Genomic DNA, 27,410 nt, shown 5'->3' with positions numbered 1-27,410 from the left:
ATTTTTCAGAAGTGAAATGAGGAAATTCTGCAGACCAGCGTTAGTAGAAGTTTGCAGTTGTCTTTTACAATTGGTATTTGATGCTAGACCAAGTGTTTATTTTAAATTTGATACTATGCTCTCTGTATTGTTTTAAGAAAAACCACTGGCAAAGAATGGACAAGTTCTCTATTTTCTGGAACATTGTTTCATGTGTTCCATATGTGTTAGTGGTGGGATTCTGGGCAAAATATGGATGCCACACAATACTTTGAGAGACATGGTCAACCCAGACGGGAACTTCTTGATTTCTGTGTTTAACTACATATATGATCGTTGGTAGTTGCTGCCACGTTTGTTATGTTTTTGGTAGCAGTAAGTACTGTTGGCCTCGCCATTAATTTTACAGCAAAAACTAGGCCACGAAATTCAAACCTGCACTGTAGTGGTGCTTCATTCTCTCTTCCTATTAAGTATTTGCCTCATTCACCTCAATTAATATTCTTCTGAATTTCAATGTAATGCCTTTCAAAGGTTCCAGGGAAATTCATTGTTTTCAGCAATGCCCACCTATAATTTCAGAATAATTACAAGGACTTTGTTCAGTGTGAATAACTGCTGTTATGTTTAAATGACCTGCTGCCACTCGGATATGTATCTAAACAAAGTTCACATCCAGTTATATTTGGAATGTGTTTCTTGGTTACGTCTAGCCTTCAAATTTCGATAGAACAGTGCAGCACAGTACAGGGCCTTCAGCCCTCGATGTTGTGCCGACCTGTTATCCTACTCTTAAGATAAAACTAACCTAAGTACCCTTCATTGTACTATCATCCAAGAGTTGCTTAAATGTCCCTACTGTATCTCTTATATAGGATATCAGAAAGTGAATCTGGCTTTTAACTCCTTAATTAGCATTAGTGAATTTTTAAAAATCTAATGGCAAGCAAAAAATTAATTGCCATGTTCAACAACTTTTCCCTGCTCAAGGATGTGTAGATCTTATATAGTGTATGTATTTACATTCTGTCCTTCACAATTATTGTTCTGATTTACCCCTAACTGTGATTTATCAGATCTGAAGGACAAGCACTTTGTTCCAACTCAGAGGGTGGATTTCACAATATTTCACACTTGCTCCTACCTCACCATACCCCATCTCCAGTAATGCTTAGTCAGAGTTCCATAGTATCTGTAAGTGCATTACCAAGGAGAAATATAAACTACTTTCAGGGTCTTAGTTTTCAGATGTCTCTCTTCACCTTTACCAGTCTTTCTTCAAATCTTGTTAATAGGTTAGCTATGTTGAGAGTTTTCTTATTTTCTACCAGAGCATTTTTGAATTAAGGTTTCATGTGTTAATTTGTGAAAGAGCTTGATGGTATATGGTGCAATTATTTAGTAGTAATTGAATCATCTAGTGACTGATAGTCAGTATGCTTGGGATATTGTGCATGGTGTAATAGCTGTACGTTGGTTGAGATGTGTGGTGATCAGTAGGGCTGGCATGATTGGAAATTGTGTGTTGAATTGTTGTTTAAGGATGTCAGGCAGAGCCTGAATGTCAATCTATGCTGTTGGGTGATTGATGAGGGTAAAGTGCGTTTGAACACTTGGCATTTAGTGAGTGATATATATTCATTTATTGACATCAGAAATGAGGTCATTTTGAAGTGTTTTCAGAATTCTTGCTGTTTCTAGGAGCCAAACTCTAGGCATTAACCATCTTTGCTCTCTTGTCATTCAGATGATTTCCTGCCCACTTGGCAGGAATTTCTGGCCTGCTACCTCTTTGACCAAGGTAGCATCATGAAGGTGGGGAAACCTTTCCCTGATCTGCTGTGCTGTTCTCCTGGACCCACGGTGCACCAATGGAATTATCCACAAGTTTGCAGTACATTGCTGCAGCTTCCCCTTTTTAATAGGAACTGTACCCAAAAAAATGGAAGTGTGCCCTGATCATGTGCATTCTTCAGTTTTTTTGCCTCACTGCTCCCTGCTGAGTGCAGAGAACACTGGCAGCACAGGAAAGACCAGCTTGCAACAAGAGCTGCTTGTGGCCACACTTCGGTCATGAATATGACGTGGTAACTGGATGCTGCTCACATTGTTTCCAAGCACATGTGAATTGTAGCTCAAAAATCCAAGGAAAAGGTGTTGTAGCCCAGTGACAATTAGGTGCTGAGTCACACTTTGCAGCCTGTGGTTATCCTGTAGATTGTGGGTCTCTCTGGAGGAGAGATATTTGCCACTGTATATTGTGGGCTTTGAGTTTCTCATGTGTGGTTTTGCACAGTTCTGCCTCTTGCCAGTGCTTCACTGCCCATGTAAATGTTTAAAACCTGTCAAAGTTTGAGATTTCCCAGAATACAGGCTGGGCGGCACGGTGGCTCAGTAGTGAGCACTGTGGCCTCACAGCGCCAGAGACCTGGGTTCGATTCCAGACTCAGGCGACTGCCTGTGTGGAGTTTGCCCATGCTCCCTGTGTCCGCATGGGTTTCCTTCGGGTGCACTGGTTTCCTCCCGCAATCCAAAGATGTGCAGAATAGGCGGATTGGCCATGCTAAATTGCCCATAGTGTTCAGGGATGTGTAGATTAGATGGATTAGCCATAGGAAATGCAGGATTATGAGGATTGGGCAGAAGGAGTGAGTCTGGGTGGGATGTTCTTCGGACATTCAGTGTGGACTTGTTGGTTTGATGCTTGTTTGCACACTGTGGGGATTCTATTTCTCTTATATCTCTTTATATCTCCCTCCCTCTCTCCCCCTCTCTCTCTCCCTCTTCTCTCTCTCTCCCTCTTCTCTCTCTCTCCCTCTTCTCTCTCTCTCCCTCTTCTCTCTCTCTCCCTCTTCTCTCTCTCTCTCTCTTATTTATCTTTCTCTTTTTTTAATCTATAAATAAAAATCCAAAATAAAGAATGGGTGAGGCTATACTGGTACACAAAAATTTCAGGCCTGCATAATTTGAAATGGTAAACCATCCTCCAGGCCTTCATTGCTTCAACCTTCTGGTAAGTAGACGCAGATACATGTTATGTTGATACTCGGGACAGCCATCACTCCAATGAGCTCTCCCGTTTGGAAATTGCAAAGTTCTGAAAATGGAGTCCTACTCAGTAATACTTTCTTTGATTCTCAGTGTGGATTATTGGTTATCTTCTCCCCCGGTCTACTTCCAGCTCGGAACAGTGATGCTCATCTGCAGTTATTAATAAATTTGAGCAGTATCTGTAAGGTTGATCCATAGGTGCTAACATTTACTGGGAGGTGGGATGGGAGCCTGAGAATATGATTGAAATCCCATGCCTATAGAAACCTGGATGTAATATTGTCTTCCATGAAGAACCAGAGCACGTTATGGAACAAAGAACAACAAAGAACTGGTCTACTAAACCACTATATGTCCTAGGCACTATTTCATCTTTCTAATGTCCTCAGACACATTCCCCAGTATAACCTCTTCCAAAACTTTAATTGTTAAAACCTTCCAATCCCATAACCACTTCCATCGAGAATGACATGGTCATCAGAATACTGTCGCTTGCAAGTTTCCCTCCAAGCCACTCACCATCCTGACTTTGAAAATAAAACCAATCTTCTTTCAGTCATTGGGTCAAAATCCTGGAACTCCCTTCCTAAATGACATTGTGAGTCGACCTACAGGGCACAGACTGCAGCAGTTCAATGCCACCTCCTCAAGAACAATGATGGATGGGCATTAAATGCAACACTAGCAGCCCATGAGTGAATGAAAAAGTAAATGCAACAGATTCCTTCCCTCATCATTCCTTTGTTCATCTTAGCCCAACTGCCTTGCAGCATCTGAGAGCAGCTCATGAAGCACTGGAATGTGTCAGTGCACTGCATTCCCCTACTTGGACCGACACAAACTAAGTAAAGGGTTGGGATGTGCACTGGACTTGGGAAGTTCTGGTGAGCATTAGGGCTGCCAATATATTGGTCTCATTTAGACCGCACGAAAACATTGGAAGTGTTATATTTGTGTGGAGGGTTTTGGTTGACCAAGACTAGAGATAAATCACGTGGTTCAAGCAAATTAGCTTTAATATCGATTTAGACTCTACCTACCTTCCCTTTAAAAAGAAAGAACTGGAAATGACATCATCCATCTTAAGAAACCAAGACCTATAAATAGAGAGGTGGGACATAGCACTAGCACTTCACTAGAGACACGCTCTGATGATGTTACCAAGTATGGTACGAAACGTCTGAAAATATACCTTCAAGCTCAGCAAGCTAACTTACGTACCAAAAATAGCTTTTAATTTAATATTGATGTACCAAACCTAAAGGTATCTGAAACTAAGATGGTGCCGAAATAGAATATAGTCCATTTCCCATTACTAGTGCTTTTTACTTTGAGCATAAAAATTTACCAAAAAGAACTGGGTGATATACCTTCGTTTCGATCTCATCGAGTTCATTAACAATTAGTGAAATTCAAACTTTTAGTGATTAATGAACTGAAATAATGATGCTGCAAAATTTGGCATTTTTAAACAAAACAAACTTTACATTAAAAATTCAAAAAGCAAGCTCTGTAAACTAAACAAGACTAAGGTATTAATCCAGTTCCCCTCTACTTCTGAATTTCACCCAAGCATTCCCTCATTCACTATGTGTTCTTGAAAGTCCATTCATCGAACCAAACCAGTATGTTACAGTGCTCTCAAATTCATTTTGACTTCTCCCAGCTATTCTCCAAAGCACACAATATAGTGGAGTTACTGAGAGATCTCTTTGGAGGCCAGTATTCTGTCACCAAGTCACCCTTTATTTACTTGTGCACAATACATGGACTCTGACCAGCTAGTTCAGAGCCAATCCCTTGAGTGAGGAGAATCCCAGAGACTCTGGTTTATTTTTTAAATTTTTTTTGTGTTTTTTCTTTAAAAACACCCGAGTGGCCAGTGACAAGCACTGCCCTTCACATCAAGGAGCAATGCTGTGTGATCAAAAACAGTGAAGGGGAGGGTAGGGACTAAATCAAAATAGAGTTGGAGGGAGAAATGATGCACTCCACTCCCTGCGGCGCCCACCTCTCCCTGAACAACTCCAGGGTGTTGGTGGACACCGCGTGCTCCTTCTCCAAGGACACCCGGGCTCTAACGTAACCCCGGAAAAGGGGCAGGCAGTCGGCCCTAACGATCCCCTCCACGGCCTGCTGCCTGGACCTGTTGATGGCCAGTTTGGCCAGGCCCAGGAGCAGACCCACGAGGAGGTCTTCGGACCTGCCCTCCCTCCTCCGTACCGGGTGCCCGAAGATCAGGAGCGTGGGACTGAAGTGCAGCCAAAAGCAGAGGAGAAGGTTTTTGAGAAAATCAAAAAGGGAGTGCAAACGCCCACACCCAATATATACATGGTCCACGGACTCCACAGCGCCACAGAACAAGCAGTTGGGCTGGGAGTCCGTGAACCACCGCAATCTGCGGTTGCAGGGGACTGCTGTGTGCTGCACCCTCCACCCCAGATCCCCCGAGAGAAAGGGGGAGGACTCCCACGTAGAGAGCCCTCCACTGGGGATCCCCACCGCCCGGTGGCAAATGGGCACACCAAGGCGTGTCCGGACGGTGGATGAGGGAGAAGAGGTGGACGGTGTGCAGCAGCAGTCGATACAGGGCCTTCCTTTTTATATCCCTTAAGGGGACAAAATTAAAATTCCGGAGGCGGCTCAGGTTGTGGGGCACAGGCTCCCGCGGGAAGTACGGGACCTTGGGGCCAATGTGAAATTCCGTCCGGGCCGGGGTGAGCGCGGACGGGATCCCACCGCACACCTGAGCGTCCTCCAACTGGTGCACTACGTCGGGTCCGAGCACCGCTGTTTTAAGGCGTCGGATGGCGGTGGCCACGTACCGGACGTCTACCGCTGCCCTGCTCGCTATGTCCTGCGGCAGCATCCAGCCCAGGCCCCCGGCACCCAGCACGTCCCCGACCCTGGTCGCCCTCGCCGCCACAGCCCTCCCCTCCGACAGCCACTCGAACCCGCAAGTACGGAGGTGCGGATTCCTGAGCAACGGCTCCCTGACGACAGCCGAGAGACTCTGGTTTTTTTTTTTCTTTTTTCTTTTTTTTCTTTCTTTCTTTTTAATTTTTTTTTATCCCCCCCCACACTACCGCCTAACTGCGGTAGTGCTTATTTATTCCCCAGCAACCATGGTGTGTGTGTGCAGGTGTGAGACACAGTGAAAAGACACAAAGTGCACGAATCTTTATTCAATTTCCACCACCAGGAAGATAGGAAAAACACCCGAGTGGCCAGTGACAAGCACTGCCCTACACATCAAAGGGCAATGCTGTGTGATCAAAACAGTGAAGGGGAGGGTAAAGACTAAATCAAAATAGAGTTGGACGGGGAAATAATGCACTCCACTCCCTGCGGCGCCCACCTCTCCCTGAACAACTCCAGGGTGTTGGTGGACACCGCGTGCTCCTTCTCCAAGGACACCCGGGCCCTAACGTAACCCCGGAAGAGGGGCAGGCAGTCGGCCCTAACGACCCCCTCCACGGCCTGCTGCCTGGACCTGTTGATGGCCAGTTTGGCCAGGCCCAGGAGCAGACCCACGAGGAGGTCTTCAGACCTGCCCTCCCTCCTCCGTACCGGGTGCCCGAAGATCAGGAGCGTGGGACTGAAGTGCAGCCAGAAACAGAGGAGAAGGTTTCTAAGAAAATCAAAAAGGGAGTGCAAACGCCCACACCCAATATATACATGGTCCACGGACTCCACAGCGCCACAGAACAAGCAGTTAGGCTGGGAGTCCGTGAACCATCGCAATCTGCGGTTACAGGGGACTGCTGCGTGCAGCACCCTCCACCCCAGATCCCCCGAGAGAAAGGGGGAGGACTCCCGCGTAGAGAGCCCTCCACTGGGGATCCCCACCGCCCGGTGGCAAATGGGCACACCAAGGCGTGTCCGGACGGTGGATGAGGGAGAAGAGGTGGACGGTGTGCAGCAGCAGTCGATACAGGGCCTTCCTTTTTATATCCTTTAAGGGGACAAAATTAAAATTCCGGAGGCACTCAGGTTGTGGGGCACAGGCTCCCGCGGGAAGTACGGGACCTTGGGGCCAATGTGAAATTCCGTCCGGGCCGGGGTGAGCGCGGACGGGATCCCACTTGAGCGTCCTCCAACTGGTGCACTACGTCGGGTCCGAGCACCGCTGTTTTAAGGCGTCGGATGGCGGTGGCCACGTACCGGACGTCTACCGCTGCCCTGCTCGCTATGTCCTGCGGCAGCGTCCAGCCCAGGCCCCCGGCACCCAGCACGTCCCCGACTCTGGTCGCCCTCGCCGCCACGGCCCTCCCCTCCGACAGCCACTCAAACCCGCAAGTACGGAGGTGCGGATTCCTGAGCAACGGCTCCCTGACGACAGCCGAGAGACTCTGGTTTATATCTGTCAGCCAGGGCTCCCTGATTGGGGCTGTTCACCTGAACCAATCAGGGAACTCTTATTCCATGAGATCTACCTGGCCGACCTTGTTCCAATTGCTACAGATATGTTCTTCCAATAGTTTTTGGCTGAGTGACTCTCCAACTTCCCTTCAGAATCTCATACTTGTAAACTTTTCAGCTTAACCTTGGGTATCACCGTGTTCTTGCTTTGTAATTTAACAAAATCAGAAAAAAGACCCTGGGTTTCTTTGAGGCCAGTACTCCTCTCCCAGAGTTTGGGAAGGCATGGTATGTTTTCCTTATGTCTCCACACACTGATCCTGTACAACTCTTGGTCCCAGATTGTTTTATAGCCGCTGACAGACTCTCACCCTCTAGTTGTTTCCAAGCTGAACTGTTCTTCCTACAGGCTTCTCGTAGATTGTTTCCTCAAGCTCTGAGCTGGGTAAGACTTGCAGCTTTTTTTTTTCCTCATGAGCAGTATCTGCAAACTAAACATGATCTCCCGTAAAGTAGTGTTTTCTATGTTTAAGATGCAGACCTGGCTTTTGTTCCCTGAATTCTGTTTTGCAAACTATTCCAGATCAAAGCTTGTACCCACAGTATTCCTGAATTTCAAGGAAGGCATACAACCTGGTCCCAAAATTGGCTTCCTGTACCCCTCTCCATGGTGGGGAACAATATCCAACAATCACTCTTCAACTAGAAGTGTTAATGAATTATGTCTGAATACAACAACCTTTAATCTCAGAAAACAAAAACCTGTTGATTCTGTATAGCTATTTATCTTTGTAGGTTTCAGGAAACTAAAGTCTTTTGTGGACATTGCCAGAGCTGATTATCCTTGAATGTAGGTTTCAGTTGCCTTCCTTTCAGTAACACCATTCCTGCTGAGTTTCTCCAGCAATTTCTGCTTTTGTTTCTGATTTTCAGCATCCGCAACTCTGTTTTATATCAGAATCTTCCCTTTTCACCTTATTCGTTACCTCCCTGCCTTTACAGTCAGGTCAATGCCATCACTGATTCCATTGATTTATCCGAAATTTAGTAATATATTCCCAAATGATAACTTTTTTACAAACACTATCCTAAAACACCAGTGAATGATGTTTCATAATTTTAATAACTTGCCTCTAGTACTTTTTACTCATATCTGATCTTGTCGGTCATGATTCTTAGTTTTAAAAGTGTGCTGTGTCGCAAACCTGGTGGGAGGAATATAATAAAACCCACTATATGTCGTTTACGCAACAAAATTCAGAAGTATGTACATCCATCTTCACTAATTCTTTATGCAAGATTTATGCAATTTCTCGGTGACTTTTTATCTCAAAGTTTCAACCTTTCTCGCATCATTACTTTCCTGATGATGTGTCTGCAATTGTGAAATCTTTTCCAGCACAGTGAGCACTTCTTATAAGATTGAATTAGCAAGCTCCATCAAAATAATTTTGCAACTTGAGTTTTAAATGTCTTCAAAAAGTCAGGAATTGTGCTGCTTGGCACTCTTTTGGCCAAAGTGCCTTTGCTTGTTTTTGCAATAAATCAGTTAAGGTACAGCTACAATGCTGAAGTTAAACATTAAGTTCTAATGAAGAAACACATTCCTAGAAATCTCTTCTATAGTTTTAAGTACAGGATATTCTGTAAGAGCCTACTTTGATTGTTCCTGGCAACACTTGCCCTTGTCCTTTTCTGGGTCCTCATTAAGGTACTTTTGATTTTTTTTCAAAATCAAGACTTTGGCAAGACTTATTATTAAGCCAGCTATGTATGTAACTCTAACTACTTAATTAAGACTTTTAACTGTTTTACATGTTCCTTGCTATATCTTAATGTACCAACTCAATAAGCTACACAAGGGCAATAACTGCAAATTGTCTTTGGAATGCAACCAGAACATTTAAACCTGAGTGGCATGACCTGACATTAATACAACCCATTTGGCGTAAGAAAAGCTGACATCACTTTATTTCTTGATGTTACTGTTACCTGCCAGTACCCCTTCAATTGATCAACCTTAGTGAGGAATGGGGTATGCCATCCATACTGATACAGAATTCTAAAGGACAAAATGGGTCATTTATCTGTTTTTGTTACTTTTATCTATTTTTTCTGTAGTCTCTGCAGAACTTTGTTGATTCAGCAGGTTTAGGATCTGATCCCACACTGAACTCCAAATGCTTTGACTAGGGTTCAATCTAATGATTTTCTAGCAAGTGTTTCTGCTCCATTCCAGAGTTAAACAATAAGGTTATTGTTTTATTGGTACTGATTCACCCACATCCACATCACAGCTGGCTAATATTTTATACCCTTCTGCATGTCTACAGATTTTCTTGAATTTACTAAATAACATGCCAGATCTTCCTATTGTCCTTACTCTAAGTACGCGATTATGGTGTCTAACTAGCCCAGTATTTCAGTATTGGCTGATTGGATAGTAGGTTATGACTGTCTATCATTTTTAAGAATGTTTGGATTGCTCAAGTCTACTTTTGTCATATTACTGTGACCGCTGGTACAGGTACACAATCCTTTATCCGAAAATCCAAAAAGCTCCGAAATCTGAAATTATTTTCATGGAGTGTGGAGCGTCATTCTGACATGCAAACAGGTGACCTAACTCTACACCCACTTGAACCATGCCACTCAGATGTGATGTGGTGGCGTGGTCCAGCACGAGTAGACTTCACTTGTGTCTCAGCGCTAGTACCATTCACACGTGTGTCTGCTGTGAGGGTTTTTTTCTTAATTTCATTGTGAAAATGTCATTTATTCTGAAATCCGAAAAATTCCAAATTCCAAAAGACAACTGGCCCCAAGGATTTCAGGTAAAGGATTGTGTACTTGTGCTGGGTTTTGTTGAAGTATTGCTCTGGCCATCTTATACAATGGACAAATATCTCCTGTAGCTGGTCCATCTCTGTAACCTTACTTGGCATTTTCTGTGTTTATAGGTGAAGCTTTAGCTTTTACTCCAGCCAAATCACTCAAGCAATTCAATTTTGTTAAGGGGTAATTTCTGAACAACTCCTATTGCTATTGCTTTGGACATAGAGTCACACTTTAAGTGCACCTTTTACAATGGAATAGGTTTGGACTTCTCCACTTTTCCCACTTATTAAAACTTTAACTTGCAGTACACTGGCACTCCCTGGAGAAAAATACTATGTTTTTCTCCAGCAAGAGAGCTTAAGTACCTCCTATATCCCTTAACATAGTTATGGGGTTAGTTGTAGCATTTGAAGAGAAAGGACTTGCCTTTCCTTTCGATAAAAATACTTTTATCTCTCATCTACATTATTCATCTCTTATTCACTCTTAGCCGTGTTTACCTTTAGTCTCCAATTTGTAATTAGAGTTACAATTGTATCTGTGATATTTTCTTTCAGAGTTGTTTTGTCGGACTTGTTTTTACAAGCTCCAGAAAGTCCCATGGATATCCCTCGCAATGTCCAGCATTCTTAACGAAATTGGCCCATTGCTTACAATGGAAGCACTTGGGACCACAATGATCACTTCAATCTTGAGCATCTTCTTTTCCAGTTTGAACAAGAATTTCTGGGGCATTCCCAGCTGTTCTGTCTTTTCTGTCTACTTGCCTTCCTTTCACTCTCCAACCTTCTATCCTTTGAGAGTCTTTTTGGGGTGACGGAAAAAAGATTTAATTTTACGGACCAGCTCATAATCCTCAGCCATTCCTCTTGCCTGTCACACAGTTGCTATCCTCTGATCTTCAACATGGGTTCAATTATTAAATGTGGTGAGCTTTTAAAATCTTCTAAGAGAAAGATCTCTGCCAGATATTCACAATGGTATTTATCCTAATACCCATATCCACTGATTAAAAACTATTTTGGTCTACCCTTTCAACTTCAGAGTTTGCCCAGGCTGTTTCCTAAAGTTTTAAAACATTTGCCTGTATATTTTGGGAATGGATTCTTACACCCCTGTCTTTAACTGCATCATAATGTATTGAAACCTCCTCTATCAGTGACTCGTAAATATCATGGGCTCTGACTGTTAACCTGCTCTGCATGCAGACTGTCCAGTGATCTTTTGCTCCTTTCATTTGTTTTGCTACCTTTTCAAATGACCATTCTTCTCTCTTTGGGCTCTATGCCTACCTGTCATTTACCCCTTGCCGCCACCCCACCCTGTCTTCTATGTATAAACCAATATTTTCCTAGCTACCATCAATTCTGAAGAAGGGTCACCAGACCCAAAACAATAGCTTTGATTTCTCTGCACAGATGCTGCCAGACCTGCTGAGCTTTTCCGGTAACTTCTGTTTTTGTTTCTGTTTCACATCATTTGCAATTCTTTCGGTTTTTTTTTTACAAAGAATGACTCTGCATAGGTTTCCTTAAATTTTGGTGGTGCCTGTACAAAGTTAGACACTTAGACTATGGCTTGGATTTTTCTCACTCAGAGCCATCTTCTATATCTGAAGCCTGTTTATTTAAATGCAGCCTTCTAAATAAGTATTCTTTTTCTTTCTATTTCTCTCCATTTCTCTCCCCTTCTCACAACTCTTCCCTTTCCCTTTGCAATTCAAACCCGAAGCTTTCATGTTCCCTTTCTTGTTACTTTCCTCTCCCTAAAATACTTGCTCTTTTCCTTCTGTTTTGTTTTCCCCTCAAGCTCAATTCTTTTAAGTTCCATTTGTCTTTACATTTCAACTAGGAGAAAGTGAGGACTGCAGATGCTGGAGATCAGAGTTGAAAAATGTGGTGCTGGAAAAACACAGCAGACCAGGCAGCATCCGAGGAGCAGGAGAATCGACATTTCAGGCCTAAGTCCCCCTGAAGAAGGGCTTATGCCCAAAATGTCGATTCTCCTGCTCCTCGGATGCTGCCTGGCCTGCTGTGTTTGTCCAGCACCACATTTTTCAACTCTTTATATTTCAAACCATTTACTCCTTTCCCATGTTCAAGCTGCCCAAGCTGCAATTGAATTCTTGTTAATTCAAGTGACTCACCACTTTGTTTACCTCATCCCCCTTGTATTTCCACCAAACACACATACTGTACCAATATGTTAAATCTCTCTGCCTTTCAGCCTTTACAGTAAATCCTACCTTTAACTCCTTTGCCAATCCTCAAGCCTTGGCTAATGTGTTATTAACTGCTATGATACAATGTCATTTACATAAATGAATTAGATGAGAATATAAAAGTCATAGTTAGTAAGTTTGTGGATGGAACGAATTGGTGGTATTGTGGACATGAAGAAGGTTATCTAAGATTACAAATAGATCTTGATTACTTGACCCAATGAGCTGAGGAATAGCTCATTGGATAAATGTGAGATATTGCATTTTGGTAAAACAAACATGGGCAGGACTTATACAATTGAAAGCAGGACCTTATGTAGTGTTGCACAACAAACCAAGAGACCTAGGGATTCAGGTACATAATTCTTTTGAAGTTTGCATAACATATAGACACGGTGGTTTATCACGCTTGGCTTCATTGCTCAGATCTTTGAATATAGGAGTTGGGATATCAGGTTGAGGTTGGTGAGGCCACTTCTGGAGTACTGTATCCACTTCTGGTCACCCCTTTATAGGAAGGATATTATTAAGCAGCAGAGGGTTCAGAAAAGATTTACCAGGATGTTGCTGGGAATAGTAGGTTTGAGTTATAGGGATAGGCTGGGATGTTTTTTGTTGGAGTGTAGGAGGTTGAGGCGTGACCAGAGGTTTATAAAATCATGATGGGTGTAGATAAGGTGAATGGCAGTTGTCTTTTCCCTAGGATGGGGAATTTCAAGACTTAGGAGCTAAGGTGAGAGGAGAAAGATTTTAAAAAGAACATGAGGGGCGAGTTTTTTTTTACACAGTGGTTCGTGTGTGGAATGAACTTTGAGAGGAAATGACAGATGCGGGTTTGGTTACAATTTAAAAGACCTTTGGTTAGGTATGTGAATAAGAAATGTTTGGAGGAATACAAGCCAAGCGCAGGCAGATGGAAGTAGTTTAGCTTAGGAACATGGTTGGTGCGGACTAGTTGGACCTAAAGATCTGTTTCTGTGCTGTATGACTCTGTATCCCTTTTAAACCTAAAGACACACATTTGTGTGAATGATGAAAGCAGAAATATGGAATAAAATGAATTGCTCACAGTCCTTCATGTTCAGTCATTGGTATGTTGGACTAGGTCTGAGTTAGAATTTCTTTCAGGGTCCTGCAATGTTTTCTTCCCTCTCAGTGAGGGAAAGGTTGCCGGTTTTCAGTTCAACTGTCTCATTGCCGATCTGTGACAAGCTGCAACTTAAAAGTCCGAATCTTTTGCTTAGCTGTTCAACCCAGCCTGATGCCCACTTCAATTTTGATTTGATTTATTATTGCCGCATGTACCAAAATACAATGAAAAATATTGTTTTGCATGATATCCAAACAAACCTCACCTCACATAAGTACTTGTTTGTCATGAGTACAAAATCCTGCTTCTCCTAAAGTTACATGGCCTAATGAATAATAAGCGAACACTACACAGTTCCACTTTTGATGTTCAACTTGTGAAAAATATACACCTGGGACACAGCGGTGTCCAAACTTCTATTTCTCCTAGGTTGTATTCCGAAAAATGGGTAGTCTTTACAGCTGTCCAATAGGCATGAAGTATTTTAGGGACTATTGCCCCTTATTCTTGATTTACTGCAAGTAGCAAAACTAGTTTAGACACTGCACTAAGGGAAGGCAATGGCCCAGTTGTACTTCACCAGACTGTTAATCCAGAAACGCAGCTAGAATTCTGGGGACCCAGATTCGATTCCTTGCAGTTTTTTTCAGTGATGTATAAACCGTTCACCTCATCAACCAGCCCCATTTCCCTGATTGGTTGATCCTATGTTTGATTAGCTTTGTTGAAATTTGCACGTTACTTCAAGTTTACAGGTGGTCAGTGATCATAGCCACAACCTTGTTTTCATTTTTTCCATTTGTATGTTGTTTTGTTGCTTTATTGTAGCCATCAGCCAACAAATTTATTTTTTTCTTGCTGTCATAACTGTTTTGAAATTATTTCATGTCAGTTGCTTTATTATGCACAACTAAGTAATTCTCGAGATGTTTGTTTAATTTAAAGTCAATTCATACTACATGTTTGCAGTGTTTTTAAAGTGCTGGGTGCCCTTTAATAGGAAAATATTACTTGATATCTTTTCAATAGTTTTCTCAATTATTCACAACATTTGTTACATTTAAAACCCTGTTGTCATCCTGTAAATCGCCTGCTTGATTGTGGGATAGAAATGCAAATTCTTTTCTTGTTATCTCGCCTATATTTGACAGCAGATCTCACAGCTTTGTTTCATCAACGAGGCACTTCACTCCTGAAATTTAGGAATTTAGTCTGTGATTGAGCTACTCTGTTACAAAGACCTCTGCATCTTTTGTTCGTGATGTGGTCAGTGGAAGAATAAACTGGGAAACCCATCAAAGTGTCCAGTGCACAGCTGGAGGCCCAAGGAGAGCAAAAACCTGGAATTGTGTGTTGTTGTTGCACAAACAGTTTAGTACATCCTAAAGTAGGCTCAACTGGCGTGGTCTTCCTGAAATGACATGGTGCTTAGTGATTCTGCAAACAATTAGTTTCTTTCACTGACAGTAGCTTGCTAACATTTTGGGAATATACAAGACTGAGGAGGGCAGCTGTGAAAATTGCAGCAAGAAAGCTGATTGCTTTGTTGTACTGGCTGCTAATTTTAATATATATTCAAGCTATAATTAGCACACCCCATCGCTTTGGCTGAACATTCCATATGTAGGTTACAGTGTTAATGCTGAGTGGGCTGGGGAGCTACAGATCATCTTTGGTGCGTTCAAATGAATAATGTGAATTTAGGAGATGATTACATGTCCTCTGGGAATAATCAATAAGGGTTATGAGCCTTTTGCCAACTGGCATGCTGGGAGGGGGACAGTCCCAAAGTCATGTCAAGGCGGCTTGTTGAGACCAGCTCCTGCTCCCCCACCACTGGAATTATTGCAGTTGATCATCATTCACTTTGGAAAGCATGGGTGGATTTTACTCATCCTTATAATTTCATGAATATTGTTATTGCAAACACAAGTAGGATATTCAGCCTTTTGAGCGGACTCTTCCATTCAGTAACATTGTGGCTGATGACCACCTAACTCCACGTACTTAAACTTCATATCCTTGATCTAACAAAAGAAGCCCTCAGTTTTGAAAGCTTCAATTGATCCAAGATCTGCAGTTTTATGAGGCAACAGATTTCAGATTTCTGCTAATGTTTTGAAAAAGTGCTTCCTGAACTACCTTGCTGTATTTTAGGGACTATTGCCCCTTATTCTTGATTTACTGCAAGTAGCAAAACTAGTTTAGACACTGCACTAAGGGAAGGCAATGGCCCAGTTGTACTTCACCAGACTGTTAATCCAGAAACGCAGCTAGTATTCTGGGGACCCAGATTCAATTCCTTGCAGACAGTGGAATGTAACTTCAATAATGAAATAAAATCTGGAATTAAGAATCCGACCATGAAGTTATTGTCAATTGTCAAAAAGACCCATCTGGTTCACTAATTTCCTTCGAGAAAGAAAATCAAACATCCTTATCCTGTTTAGCCAACATGTGACTCCAGACCCACAGCAATGTGTTGACTCTCAATTATCCTCTGAAATGGCCTAACAAACCACTCAATTGGTACAAAGCCTCTAAGAAATGAAACCAGATGGATCACCTTTGTTTTTAATTCATTCATTGGACTAAGGTATCACTGGCTGGGCCAGCATTCATTGCCCACCCCTAATTGTCCTGAGGGCAGTTAAGAGTTAATCTCATTGTTTTGGGTTTGGAGCCACAGCTAGCTGAGACCAAGTAAGAACAGCAGTTTCCTTCCCTGAAGGGCATTGACCTAGGCACCAGAAAAGACACTGATGACCCTGCAGAATCCTATATACTAACGTCTGGGGGCTCGTGCCAAACCTGGGAGAGCTGTCTCTCAGACTAGTCAAGCAACAGCCTGACATAGTCATACTCTCACTCACGGAATCGTACCTTACTGTCAATGTCCCAGTCACCATCGCCATTGCCATCACCATCCCTGGATAGGTCCTGTCTCACCAGCAGGTCAGACTCAGCAGAGATGGCAGCACAGTGGGACACATTCAGGAGGGACTTGCCCTGGGAATCATCAACATAGACTTCAGGTCCTAACAGTAGCTCGGCAGCAGTACGACTGTTCAGGCTAGATGGGTCCTAAAGTACATTGCTGTCAGACTGGCTTTGCAGCAGGCAATGAACAAGAATGCAAAACAGACTTGACCTCATCCTTACCATCTCCTGACTGCCAATGGATTTGTCCATGATAGCATAGATAGGAGTGACCAGCATGTAATCCTTGTGGAGAAGTCATCGCGCCTTCACGTTGCAAATACCCTCCATCATATTGTGTGGCACTATCACTGTGCTCAATGGGACAGACTTCAAATCGATCTAGCAACTCAGGACTGGGCATCCGTGAGGCACTGTGGGCCATCAATAGCAGCAAAATTGTACTCCAGCACAACATGCAACTTCATGGCCTAGCATATCCCCCACTCAATCATTACCATCAAACCAGGGGATCAACTCTGCTTCAATGGAGATGTATGAAGGCATGCCAGGAGCAACACTAAGCATACCTAAAAAATGAAGTGCCAACCTGGTGAAGCTATAAAGAGGACTACCTGCGTGCCAAACAGCATACAATTCGTTTTGCTATTACGCACATTTCGTTAATGTGATTTCATTCCAACACAATTGACTAATTGGGGACGCTGTTTCCATAGTGCAAACTTTTAAAGTGTGCATTGGTTATAACGCAATTTTGGCCCTATTAGTTTAAATGGTGTTGCTCTGATGCAATTTTTTTATTACACAGGGTTGCATGAGAATGGAACTACCCCATGAAAGCAGAATGACTGTATGCAGCAAGTGATAGGCAGAGCTAAGCAATCCCACAACCATCAGATCAACTCTAAGCTTTCAGTCCTGCCATGTACAGTTGTGATGGTGGTAATCAAATCACTGGAGGAGGAGGCTGTACAAATATCCCCATCCTCAATGGTGGAAGAGTCCAGCACATTAGTCCAAAATCTAAGGCTGAAGCATTTGCAGCAGTCTTCAGCCATGGTGCTGACTGGATGATCCATTTTGGCTTGCTCCAGTGATCCCCAGTATTACAGATGCCAGTCTTCAGCCAATCAATTCACTCCATGTGATGTCAAGAAATGGCTAGAGGCACTGGATACAACAAAGGCTATGGGCCCTAACAACATTCCGGCAATAATCTCGGACACTTGTGCTTCAGAACATGCCGTTCCGATACAGTTACAATACTGGCATCTACCTGACGTGGAAAATTGTCCAAGTAAATCCAGTACATAAAAAGCAGGACAAATCCAGTCCAGCCAATTACCGCTCCATTGGTCTCCTCTCAATCATCAGTAAAGTGATGGAAGGTGTCATCAACAGTGTTATCAAGCAACACCTGATTGACAATAACCTGCTCAATGACACCCAAATTGGGATCCATCAGGACCACTCAGCTCCTGACCTCATTACAGCCTTGGTTTAGACATGGACAAAAGAGTTGAACTTCAGAGGTGAGGTAAGGGTGACAGCCCTTGACATCAAAGGCTGCATATAACTGAGTGTGGCATCAAGGAGCCCCAGCAAAACAGGGATCATCAGGAATCGGGACAAACTCTCCACTAGTTAAAGTCATGCCTGGCACATAGGAAGGTGTTTGTGGTTGTTGGAGGTCAGTCATCTCAGCTCCAGGAGTTCCTCGGGGTAGTGTCCTAGACCCAACCATCTTCAGCTACTTCATCAATGACCCTCCCTCCATTATAAGGTTGGAAGTGACCTTTGCTAACAATTGTACAATGCTTAACACCATTCACGACTCATCAGATACTGAAGCAGTCCATGTTCAAATGCAACAAGATCTGGACAATATCCAGGATTGGGCTGACAAGTGCCAATTAACATTCACGCCATGCAAGTGCCAGGCCACTAATAAGAGACAGTCTAACCACTGACCCTTCAATGGTGTTGTCACTACTGAATACCCCACTATCAACATCCTGGGATCCTGGGGGGTACCATTGACCAGAAGCACAATTACACACTCCACATAAACACAGTGCTTCCAAACGCATGTCAGAAGCTAGGAATACTGTGGTAAGTAACTCATCTCCTTCCTCCCCAAAGTCTGTCCATTATCAACAAGGCACAAGTCAAGAGTGCAATGGAACACTCCGCACTTGCCTGAATGGGTGTAGCTCCAACAACATTCGAGAAACTTGACACCATCCAGGACAAAGCAGCCCACTTGACTGACACCACATGCACAAGCATCTGCTCCTTCTGCTGACGCTCAGCAGCAGCAGCAGTGAAGCATTATCTACAAGGTGCACTGCAAAAGTTCACCAAAGATCCTCAGACATCACCTTCCAAACCCATGACAACTTCCATCTAGAAGGACAAGGACAGCAGACAAATGGGAACCTTCAAGGTCCACTCCAAGCCATTCATCATCCTCACTTGGAATTATATCGCTGTTCTTTCACTGTGTCTGGGTCAAAATCCTGGCAATCCCTGCCTAAAGGCATTGTGGGTCAACCCACAGCAGGTGACTGTAGTAGTTCAGGAAGGCAGCTCACCATCGCCACCTTTTGGATAACTAGAGATGGTCAATAAATACTGGCCCAGACAGCGATGCCTACATCCCACAAAGAAGGTGAGATTCCCCTCTATAGCAGAGTTGTGCTCCTTTTGTTGTTAGAGTTTGTTATAGAGTCAGAGATGTACAGCATGGAAACAGACCCTTCGGTCCAACCTGTCCATGCCGACCAGGTATGCCAATCCAATCTAGTTCCACCTGCCAGCACCCATCCCATATCCCTCCAAACCCTTCCTATTCATATACCCATCCAAATGCCTCTTAAGTGTTGCACTTGTACCAGCCTCCACCACATGCTGTGTTATTCTTTATAAAATGGTGATCCTTAGCTGTCAAGTCACAAAACATCTCATTAATCATGCAGCATGATGAGCTGCATCTTGAAACACTGCAAACTAATAGCTAGATATGAATGGTACGAAGAATGTTGCAAAGCACACAGCTCTGTGGTTCGCAGGATTCATCCAGCTTGCTGTGATACTGATGTCAGCAGGGACAAAAGCACAGATGCTAATAACCCACCTCAGTATCTCTGGGCTAGGGAAGACGAGGTCAAAGCAGCTTCTGATATTCCATGTTCCCATGTGAGGCCTGGCCATCCAGGGAAGGTGTCAGACAGTAGTAGTTCATATATCGATATACCTCAGCAAAGGATAAAAATAAAGGAAGAATATAGAACAGTTCATGAGGTTACAAGAAACATCATCAGACAAACCTATTGTGCTACGAGGAGAAACATTATAATCTTTTTCATTGCTCAGGTCACTGTACTGACAATGAGGTAGGTCTGTCAGCTAAACTATGTCTGTCAGGAAATTCTTAGTTATCCATGCATGGAGGTAATGCAGATTTAGTCAAAGGTCTCCCTCCTATTGGAAGGATGTTGTGAAACTTGAAAGGGTTCAGAAAAGATTTATAACAATGTTGCCAGAGTTGGAGGGTTGGAACAATAGGGAGAGGCTGAATAGGCTAGGGTTGTTTTTCCCTGGTGTGTCAGAGGCTGAGGGGTGACCTACAATGGTTTATAAAATCATGGGCATGGATAGAATAAAGGACAAAGACTTTTCCCTGGGGTGGGGGAGTCCAGAACTAGAGGTTTAGGGTGCGAGGGGAAAGATATAAAGGGACCTAAGGGGCAACATTTTCATGCAGAGGGTGGTGCATGTATGGAATGAGCTGCCAGAGGAAGTGGTGGAGGCTGGTACAATTGCAACATTGAAAAGGCATCTGGATGGGTATAAAAGTAGGAAGGGTTTGGAGGGACATGGGCCAAGTGCTGGCAAATGGGACTGGGTTAGGTTAGGACATCTGATCGGCATGGACTAGTTGGACCGAAGGGCCTGTTTCTGTATTGTGGATCTCTGATTCTAAATAACCACAATTCACTGGACTGACTTTCAACGCTTTGTACTTTTCTATTGATTTTTTTGTCTTTTACAATAGGCTCTGTTCATTCCCTATTTCCGATTTGTCTGCATTTGCAGGTGTATTCAATGAGTCATTGATCTGCAAGTTGGTTGTTACATAATATTGTACGTAATGTCGGAACTCTGAAATCCAGCATGAGATTTTCTGTGAACGTACAGGATATAAACTATAACTGTGCTGATGTGATTACCCAGGATAATGTTGCAGGTTGTCCATTTGGTTCCCCTTACTGTTGTGAGGGGGAGGATGTGGGAGAAAGAATGGGTTTTGTGCTCACCACACTGAGTTGTAGTGTCAGAACATGCCACATACATAATAGTCTTAATATATACACAGGTAGAAAGTGAGGACTGCAGATGCTGGAGATCAGAGCTGAAAAATGTGTTGCTGGAAAAGCACAGCAAGTCAGGCAGCATCCAAGGAGCAGGAGAATCGATGTTTCGGGCATAAGCCCTTCTTACACAGGACATTATAACATGTATGTTGGTTGTTGCTTGAAAATAAGAAAACTCCAAATTTTAAGTAGCAAAATGAGAGTTCAGATAAAGGTTTACCACTTTTAGTAGCCATGGGAACCCGCCACTATTAATAAATTCAAAGGATGTTGAGACATAATTATTATGGATTTACATTGTATAATGTGATTTATTGAGCTGTTAGTACGATGTGAGTTAAGTGAAGGGACAGAATGCATTGAGGTTGTGCAAGTATTTTAATCTTTATTAATTTTCCGTGTGTTTAGTATCTGGATAGGAAGAAAAAGAAATGTTGCCATTCAGCTTTGCTTTTTTTTTCCAGGCCATATTTAAAGAGATTTTAACCTTGAAACGTCAACAACATGTCTGGGAACCTTTTTTTTGTAGTTTTCAGCTAGTAAACATATAACCTAATTTGTGTCAGGTTAAGGGCTAAATTTCAAATGTCACCTTGATTCAGCTAATTGCATTCTCTGTTCTGGGTCAGGAGATCATGGGTTCAATTCTCATTCTTGTGTTCAAACACAGTGCCTGAGCTGGCACTTCCCTGCAGAGCTGGATTGGTGGAGGTGTCATTTTTAGATCTGATGCTAACGCAAGATCCATCTTGTCCTGTTGCTGAATTTGTTAGCCTAACAACAGTAATTGAACATCAAAGTAATCTATTGCATGTGAAAGTTTTTTTGGGACATGAAAGTATCAAAGGTAACTTTTTAAAAAATACAGTCTTGCCTTTTATTTTCAACAAGACACGATTTAGATCACTAGATGCCCTTAATGGCTTGTGGACTTTGAGGGACCAGTGTCGTAGTAGATTTGAGTTGCAAAATCTGTTTGAAGTTTGAGCAATGTAGCATGGGATGGAGCCACACGACATGATAGAAGGACTTCAGCATCTCCACAAGGACTGTGCAGTGAACACTTCTCATAATACTGTTATGGACAGATGCATCTGGGATAGGTAGATTCATGAGGGCACCATCAGGTTGATTATTCTCTTTTGTTAGTTCCCTCACCACCTGTCACAGACCCAGTCTAGCAGCTATGCATTTTGGACTTGGGGATTAAGAAAAAGACTGGAGAGTTTCTGCTTCATGTTTCACTGATGCCGTGGACCCCAGAGGAACACCTCAACTGTATGCCTCAGCTGCTGAGTCTGTCTTGCCAGTGGGACAGGGATTGTGGTATCTAGGACTGTATGCTATGTTCAGTGAGGATGACAGTGCCAGGTTGTTGCTTGACCACTTTGTGGGACAGAACTGATGTTTTGGCAGTGGCCTCCAGATGTTAATGAGAAGAACTTTGCAGGATCAACAAGGCTGGACTTGATATTGTCAATACCAGGTGCTCCGCCCAGTATCTAATCTTTTAGATTTTGTAGTGGTTTGATGCAATTTGTCAGGCCATTTCAAAGGGCATTTGAAAGTCTGTTCCATTGCTGCTTGTCTGGAATCACATGGAGACCAGACCAGGTAAGGTTGTCAGATTTACTTTTCCCAGTGATATTACTACAATAGGCAATGTTTTCATCATCATCAACACCAAGACTAGCTTTCTTTTCAATTCCAAATTTACTGAAGTTAAATTTCCCTAGCTGCCTGGGTGGGACTTGAACTCAGGACCACCGTGCATTTTCCTGGGCCTCTGGATTTCTAGTCCAGGAGCATTACCACTAAGGCACTGCCTTTCCCTTTGGATGAGTACCTTGTGGAATCAATTATTCATGTTTTCAGTTTTTAGCACTTCCATCATCTGCTTAATATTGCATCTCCTTTGCCTCCATGTTTATCCAATTGCAAAGTCTCTTGGGTGAATTTTCCTGTTGGAATTTGCCACCTTGCTGAGTGGAATTATGGTGGGGATTTTTGGGAGAGAAAACCTTGTTTCCCAATATAATCACTCAGTTCCATGTGGTTGCAGGAAGAGAGATTGCACAGAAATTCCTGCAGCATGTTCACTGGAAATTCCCCCAGTACCTGATCATTGATGAGTTTCTCTCTCTTAATTACACACACTTCTTGGAATACCCTTCACCATTGCTCCCATTAATCCTAAATGTTATATTTAAAATGGAACGTTGACTTGGCCTGATTAGAATTGACAGACCATGATTGTCAAGAGCCCAGATAATGTTATGGAACTGTACCAGTCCCTTTATCTCTCTCTTTACCTTGAACATATATAAAATATCCATGTTAAACAAAAGAACTGCTAAAAATTCAGTGCTTCCATTCACCTTTCCAGGGATAAATGGACCAATCACTGGAAGAAAGTAAGAAAACCCCAGAATAGAAACAAGTAAAGACCAAAATAGATTTTACAAGCTCTCAGCACTTAGGGGTCATAAATAATAATGTGGTACTCAAGGAGGCTGTTTGTTCTGTTGAGTGAATGGCGAATGCCAGTAGAACAATCCAGTCAGTATCGCTCCCAGATCAGTCCATGACGTGTTTATTTCTTTCATGCACTTATTCAATTTCCTTTTGAAATCATTGTTTTTGCAATCACCGGCCTGCAGGAAATATAGCCACAGTGCTGTCATAGCTGCTCCAGTGAGGTTTCTGACGATGGTGACTTGTAGCTGCCATCAATCTGACTCCTCCCTTCCTGGATCACTAGTGAGCAGCATCATTTTGTTTAAGATAGCAACCTTTCAGAGAGAGAATTTTTTTCACAGTATGTTGTGTTAGTTTCACTTCAATCTTGTTTACTTGTCTATTCCCATGCCATTATCCGGAGGACTGGAATATTAAATATAGTGCCAGTCTGTCTGCAGCAAAATTAAAGCAGAAAGGGAGCCTTAAGTATCTGATGTCTGATCTAGGCAATGCGTTCTAGTGGCTACAGTGCCCCCTCTGAGTTTTCTGATGGCTGTACATCAGATTCACTTTCATGGTGAACTTACACAGGGCAGTTTCCAGTCATCCTGAAATACTTACCACCAGCTGCTTAATGCAGGTGTTTGTAGGAGTTATGAGTGTTACAGTAGCAGAAGTGACATCAAGTAAACTGCTAACTGCTTGATGGTGTCTAGTCGCTTCTATGGTGCTGTGGCTGATCATGTCAAAAGAATAGGAAGGGTTCCATAATAATCCTGTTCTGATGATGGTGGGAGTGACGGTTAGATACTATGGCCCCATGGTCAAAGGTTTTGGGACTGAAGTTGTTGGCCATCGATGGTTGGAATTGTTAGGTCACACAATGTGCAGCATTACTTTTTGTCATGATCCCAACTGATTTTATTATCGACAAGTCAGATTCCAGTTTGATAGATCCTGCTTTGTTTATTTTTGTTTTGGCTTTTTAAGGTGGTTTTTCACTGAAATACAAACACACAAATGCTGCAGATTTGGCTTTAACAATAAAACAGAAGTTGATTGTGTAAGAAAACATAAAATAGAATAACCAAACTATTTAAATATCATACAAGGTTAAGGGTGTTGAAAGGCATGGTAAACTAATATCCCATTAATCCCAAAAGCACTCCATTATAGTACTCAAATACCAGAGAGAAGCCTCTTCTCTATCACACATAGGGCTTGAGTCAATTGTATCTGCAATTCCATGGAACTTGATTATCTTTTCCTTGAATCTTTATACAGAATTACATTTATTACAAAACAGGAGGTGGCCATTTGGCCCATTGTATCTGCATTGACTCTTCAAATGAGCATCATTACCCACTGCCAATCTCCCGCTTTTTACCCTATACTTTTAACACATTATTTCTGTCCAAACAGCCTATTGAATACTTCAATTGACCCTGCCCGCACCACATTCTCAGGTAGTGCATTCTATTCCCTAACTAGCTGCTGTATGGAAAAGTTGTTTTTCACATCATTCTTGCATCTTTTGCACATCACTTTAAATCTATCCCATCTTGTCTTTATTCATTTATGCATGGGAATAGCTTTCCCCTTACCACTATATCCAGCCTCTTCACGATTTTGAAAGCATCTTGAAGATATCCTTTTAACCTTCTTCCCTCCAAACCAAACCATCCCAACTTCTTCACATAACCTCATATACGAATTTCCTCCTCATGTCTTCTCCCAATGTGTTCATGTCCTTCCTATAATGTGGTGCCCAGAACTGCATGCAGTAGTCCAGCTGAGGTTGAACAAATGTTGTATACAAGTTCAATATCACCTCCTTTTTCTTGTAATCTATGTGCATGTTAATAAAACTGAGGGTACTCTCTTACCCTGAAAAGCCACCTTCAATAATTTGTGCACATATATACCTAGGACACTTTAGAATTATGCCGTCTATTTTATGTTGTCTTTCTTATGACCAAAATGCATCACCCCACACTTATATGCATTGAAACCCATTTGCCACCTATCCACACGTTCCACCAACTTGTCAGTATCCTTTTGAAGTTCTACATTGCCTTCCCTCAGTTTACAATTCTTTCACGTTTTATGTCGTCTGAAAACTTCGGAATTGTCTCCTGCATGCCAAAATCCAGATCATTAATATATATCGGAAAAAGGATGGGTCTCAATACCAATCTCTGGGAACTCCACTACAAACCTTCCTCCCAGCCTGAAAAATATCCATTATCCACTATTCTCTGTTTCCTATCACTCTGCAGATTTTGTATCCAAGTTGCTACTAGCCCTCTTAGTCCACGATCAATAACCTTCCTCGCAGGCGATAGTGAGGACTGCAGATGCTGGAGATCAGAGTCAAAAAGTGTGGCGCTGGAAAAGCACAGCAGGTCAGGCAACATCCGAGGTGCAGAAGAATCGACGTTTCGAGCATCATTCTTGATGAAGAGCTTGTGCTTGAAACGTCTACTCACCTGTTTCTCGGATGCTGCCTGACCAGCTATGCTTTTCCAGCACCCTACCTTTTGACTCGAAACTTCCTCACAGGTCTGTTGTGTGGTACTGTATCAAACATCATCTGGAAGTTTGTGTATACCACATCAGCAATGTTACCCTCATTGAGTCTTTCTGCCTAAGTGTGATTAGACTTTCTCAGCTTCAAACCCCCTTCAAGGTTTTAATTAAACACTTCTAGTTTGTAACTTTTTCTAAAGTGTTTACACGGAAGTAACCAATTTCTAAACAGGTTCTTCTTTCAGGAGCAACTATTTTACAATCCAGTTTCAGCCAAGACTTCTGTAAACCTTGCCAAGGTGAAAACCAAAAGCTCTCTTCAAGCAGTGGTGCTTCCTCTAATCTTAAATAAGCAGAATTCACAGAATCTTCTAACTGAAGCCAAATGTTAACTCTGCTTGTGAAACTCTCCTAGTGCAAACAGGTACTGTGCCAGTCTTTGACTAGTCATCTGTAATCTGCAATTTGTCCCATATCTCCCTTTTTATTTTTGCCTAGGCAGCGGAGATAGAGCAGCAGCTCTCAATGCAAGTTCACAATCTCCGTGATGAGTTCCAGGAGAAGAGCACCTCAACAAACCAACACGTAGCACGACTGGAGAGCTTACAGGCTGAGGTGAGATCTGCTTAGAGTGTGCTGATTCCTGTTGCTTGTTGAGGTATACATGTGTATTCATGGCCCTGTCTCGCTACACCGACAATGATGATACGATGGCTGAAGCCATGTGACCAAGCTCCTTGATGATGATTTCTTGGGTTGCAACAAACATTGAAGTTCAGTTATGCTGCTTTAATTTTAGCTGACAGTGCAAAGAAAAGTTGACAGACTACAATTCTCATAATGTCCTAAAGTGTATAGGCATAAATTAAAGTAATGAAACACCGAGCCTTTTTTATTGGTCACCTTGCTTGGAAAGGATCATAAGGAATTCGAGGAGCAGGGCAAGCTCACCTCTCTAATGCTCCTGGAGTCGCACAAGCTTCCCATGAAAATCAAAGGGTTTCTGTTTCAAAAAAAAATCAATCGTTTTGCATCCTTGTAGGTTAAAATGTCCTTTTGAGTTTGGAGTCATTTGCTTTGGACACCTGGCCTTGAGAGCATCCGAACATTATAAAATAGAATCAAAAGTAAACTGTTTGGCCCCACAAGTTTACTATACCATTCAATAAGATCATGGCTGATCTGTTTCATGTTCCCATCTGCCCTCATAACCTTTGATTCCCCTGCCTAACCAGAACCTTCCCACCTTCATCTTAAAAAAAAAATCAGTGACTTCATTTCCATTACCTTCTGAGGCACAAGAGGTTCAAAGTCACGCAGCCCTCAAAAAAACTATTTTTCTCATCTTTATCCTAAAGGGCCAGCCCAGTATTAAAACTCTGCTCCCTGGTTCTGGACCCACTGATAGGAGGCAACATGCTTTCCACATATGCCTTGTCAAGGCTATTCAGGATTTTGCAATCACCAATAAGTTATCCTCCACTCTTCTAAGCTCCAGTGAAATTAACCTGTCCTAATCACCCTCATAATACAGGCCATTCATTCTAGTTATCCATGAAATAAA

General features: G+C 42.6%; 1 protein-coding gene across 1 annotated transcript in view; it reads left to right on the top strand.

Annotated features, from left to right (window-relative positions):
- LOC140487858 (BICD family-like cargo adapter 1) overlaps positions 1-27,410 on the top strand; it is a 93,280-nt gene that overhangs the window by 33,222 nt on the left and 32,648 nt on the right. The window contains exon 6 of the mRNA XM_072587206.1: positions 26,345-26,461. Within this exon, the coding sequence (XP_072443307.1) occupies positions 26,345-26,461 (117 nt within the window). The remainder of the gene's footprint in view (positions 1-26,344; positions 26,462-27,410) is intronic.

This window comes from Chiloscyllium punctatum, chromosome 17, assembly GCF_047496795.1.
Source record: "Chiloscyllium punctatum isolate Juve2018m chromosome 17, sChiPun1.3, whole genome shotgun sequence".
Lineage (NCBI taxonomy): Eukaryota > Metazoa > Chordata > Chondrichthyes > Orectolobiformes > Hemiscylliidae > Chiloscyllium > Chiloscyllium punctatum.
The sequence above is the reverse complement of the archived record's forward strand: the minus strand, read 5'-3'. Positions and strand labels throughout refer to the sequence as shown.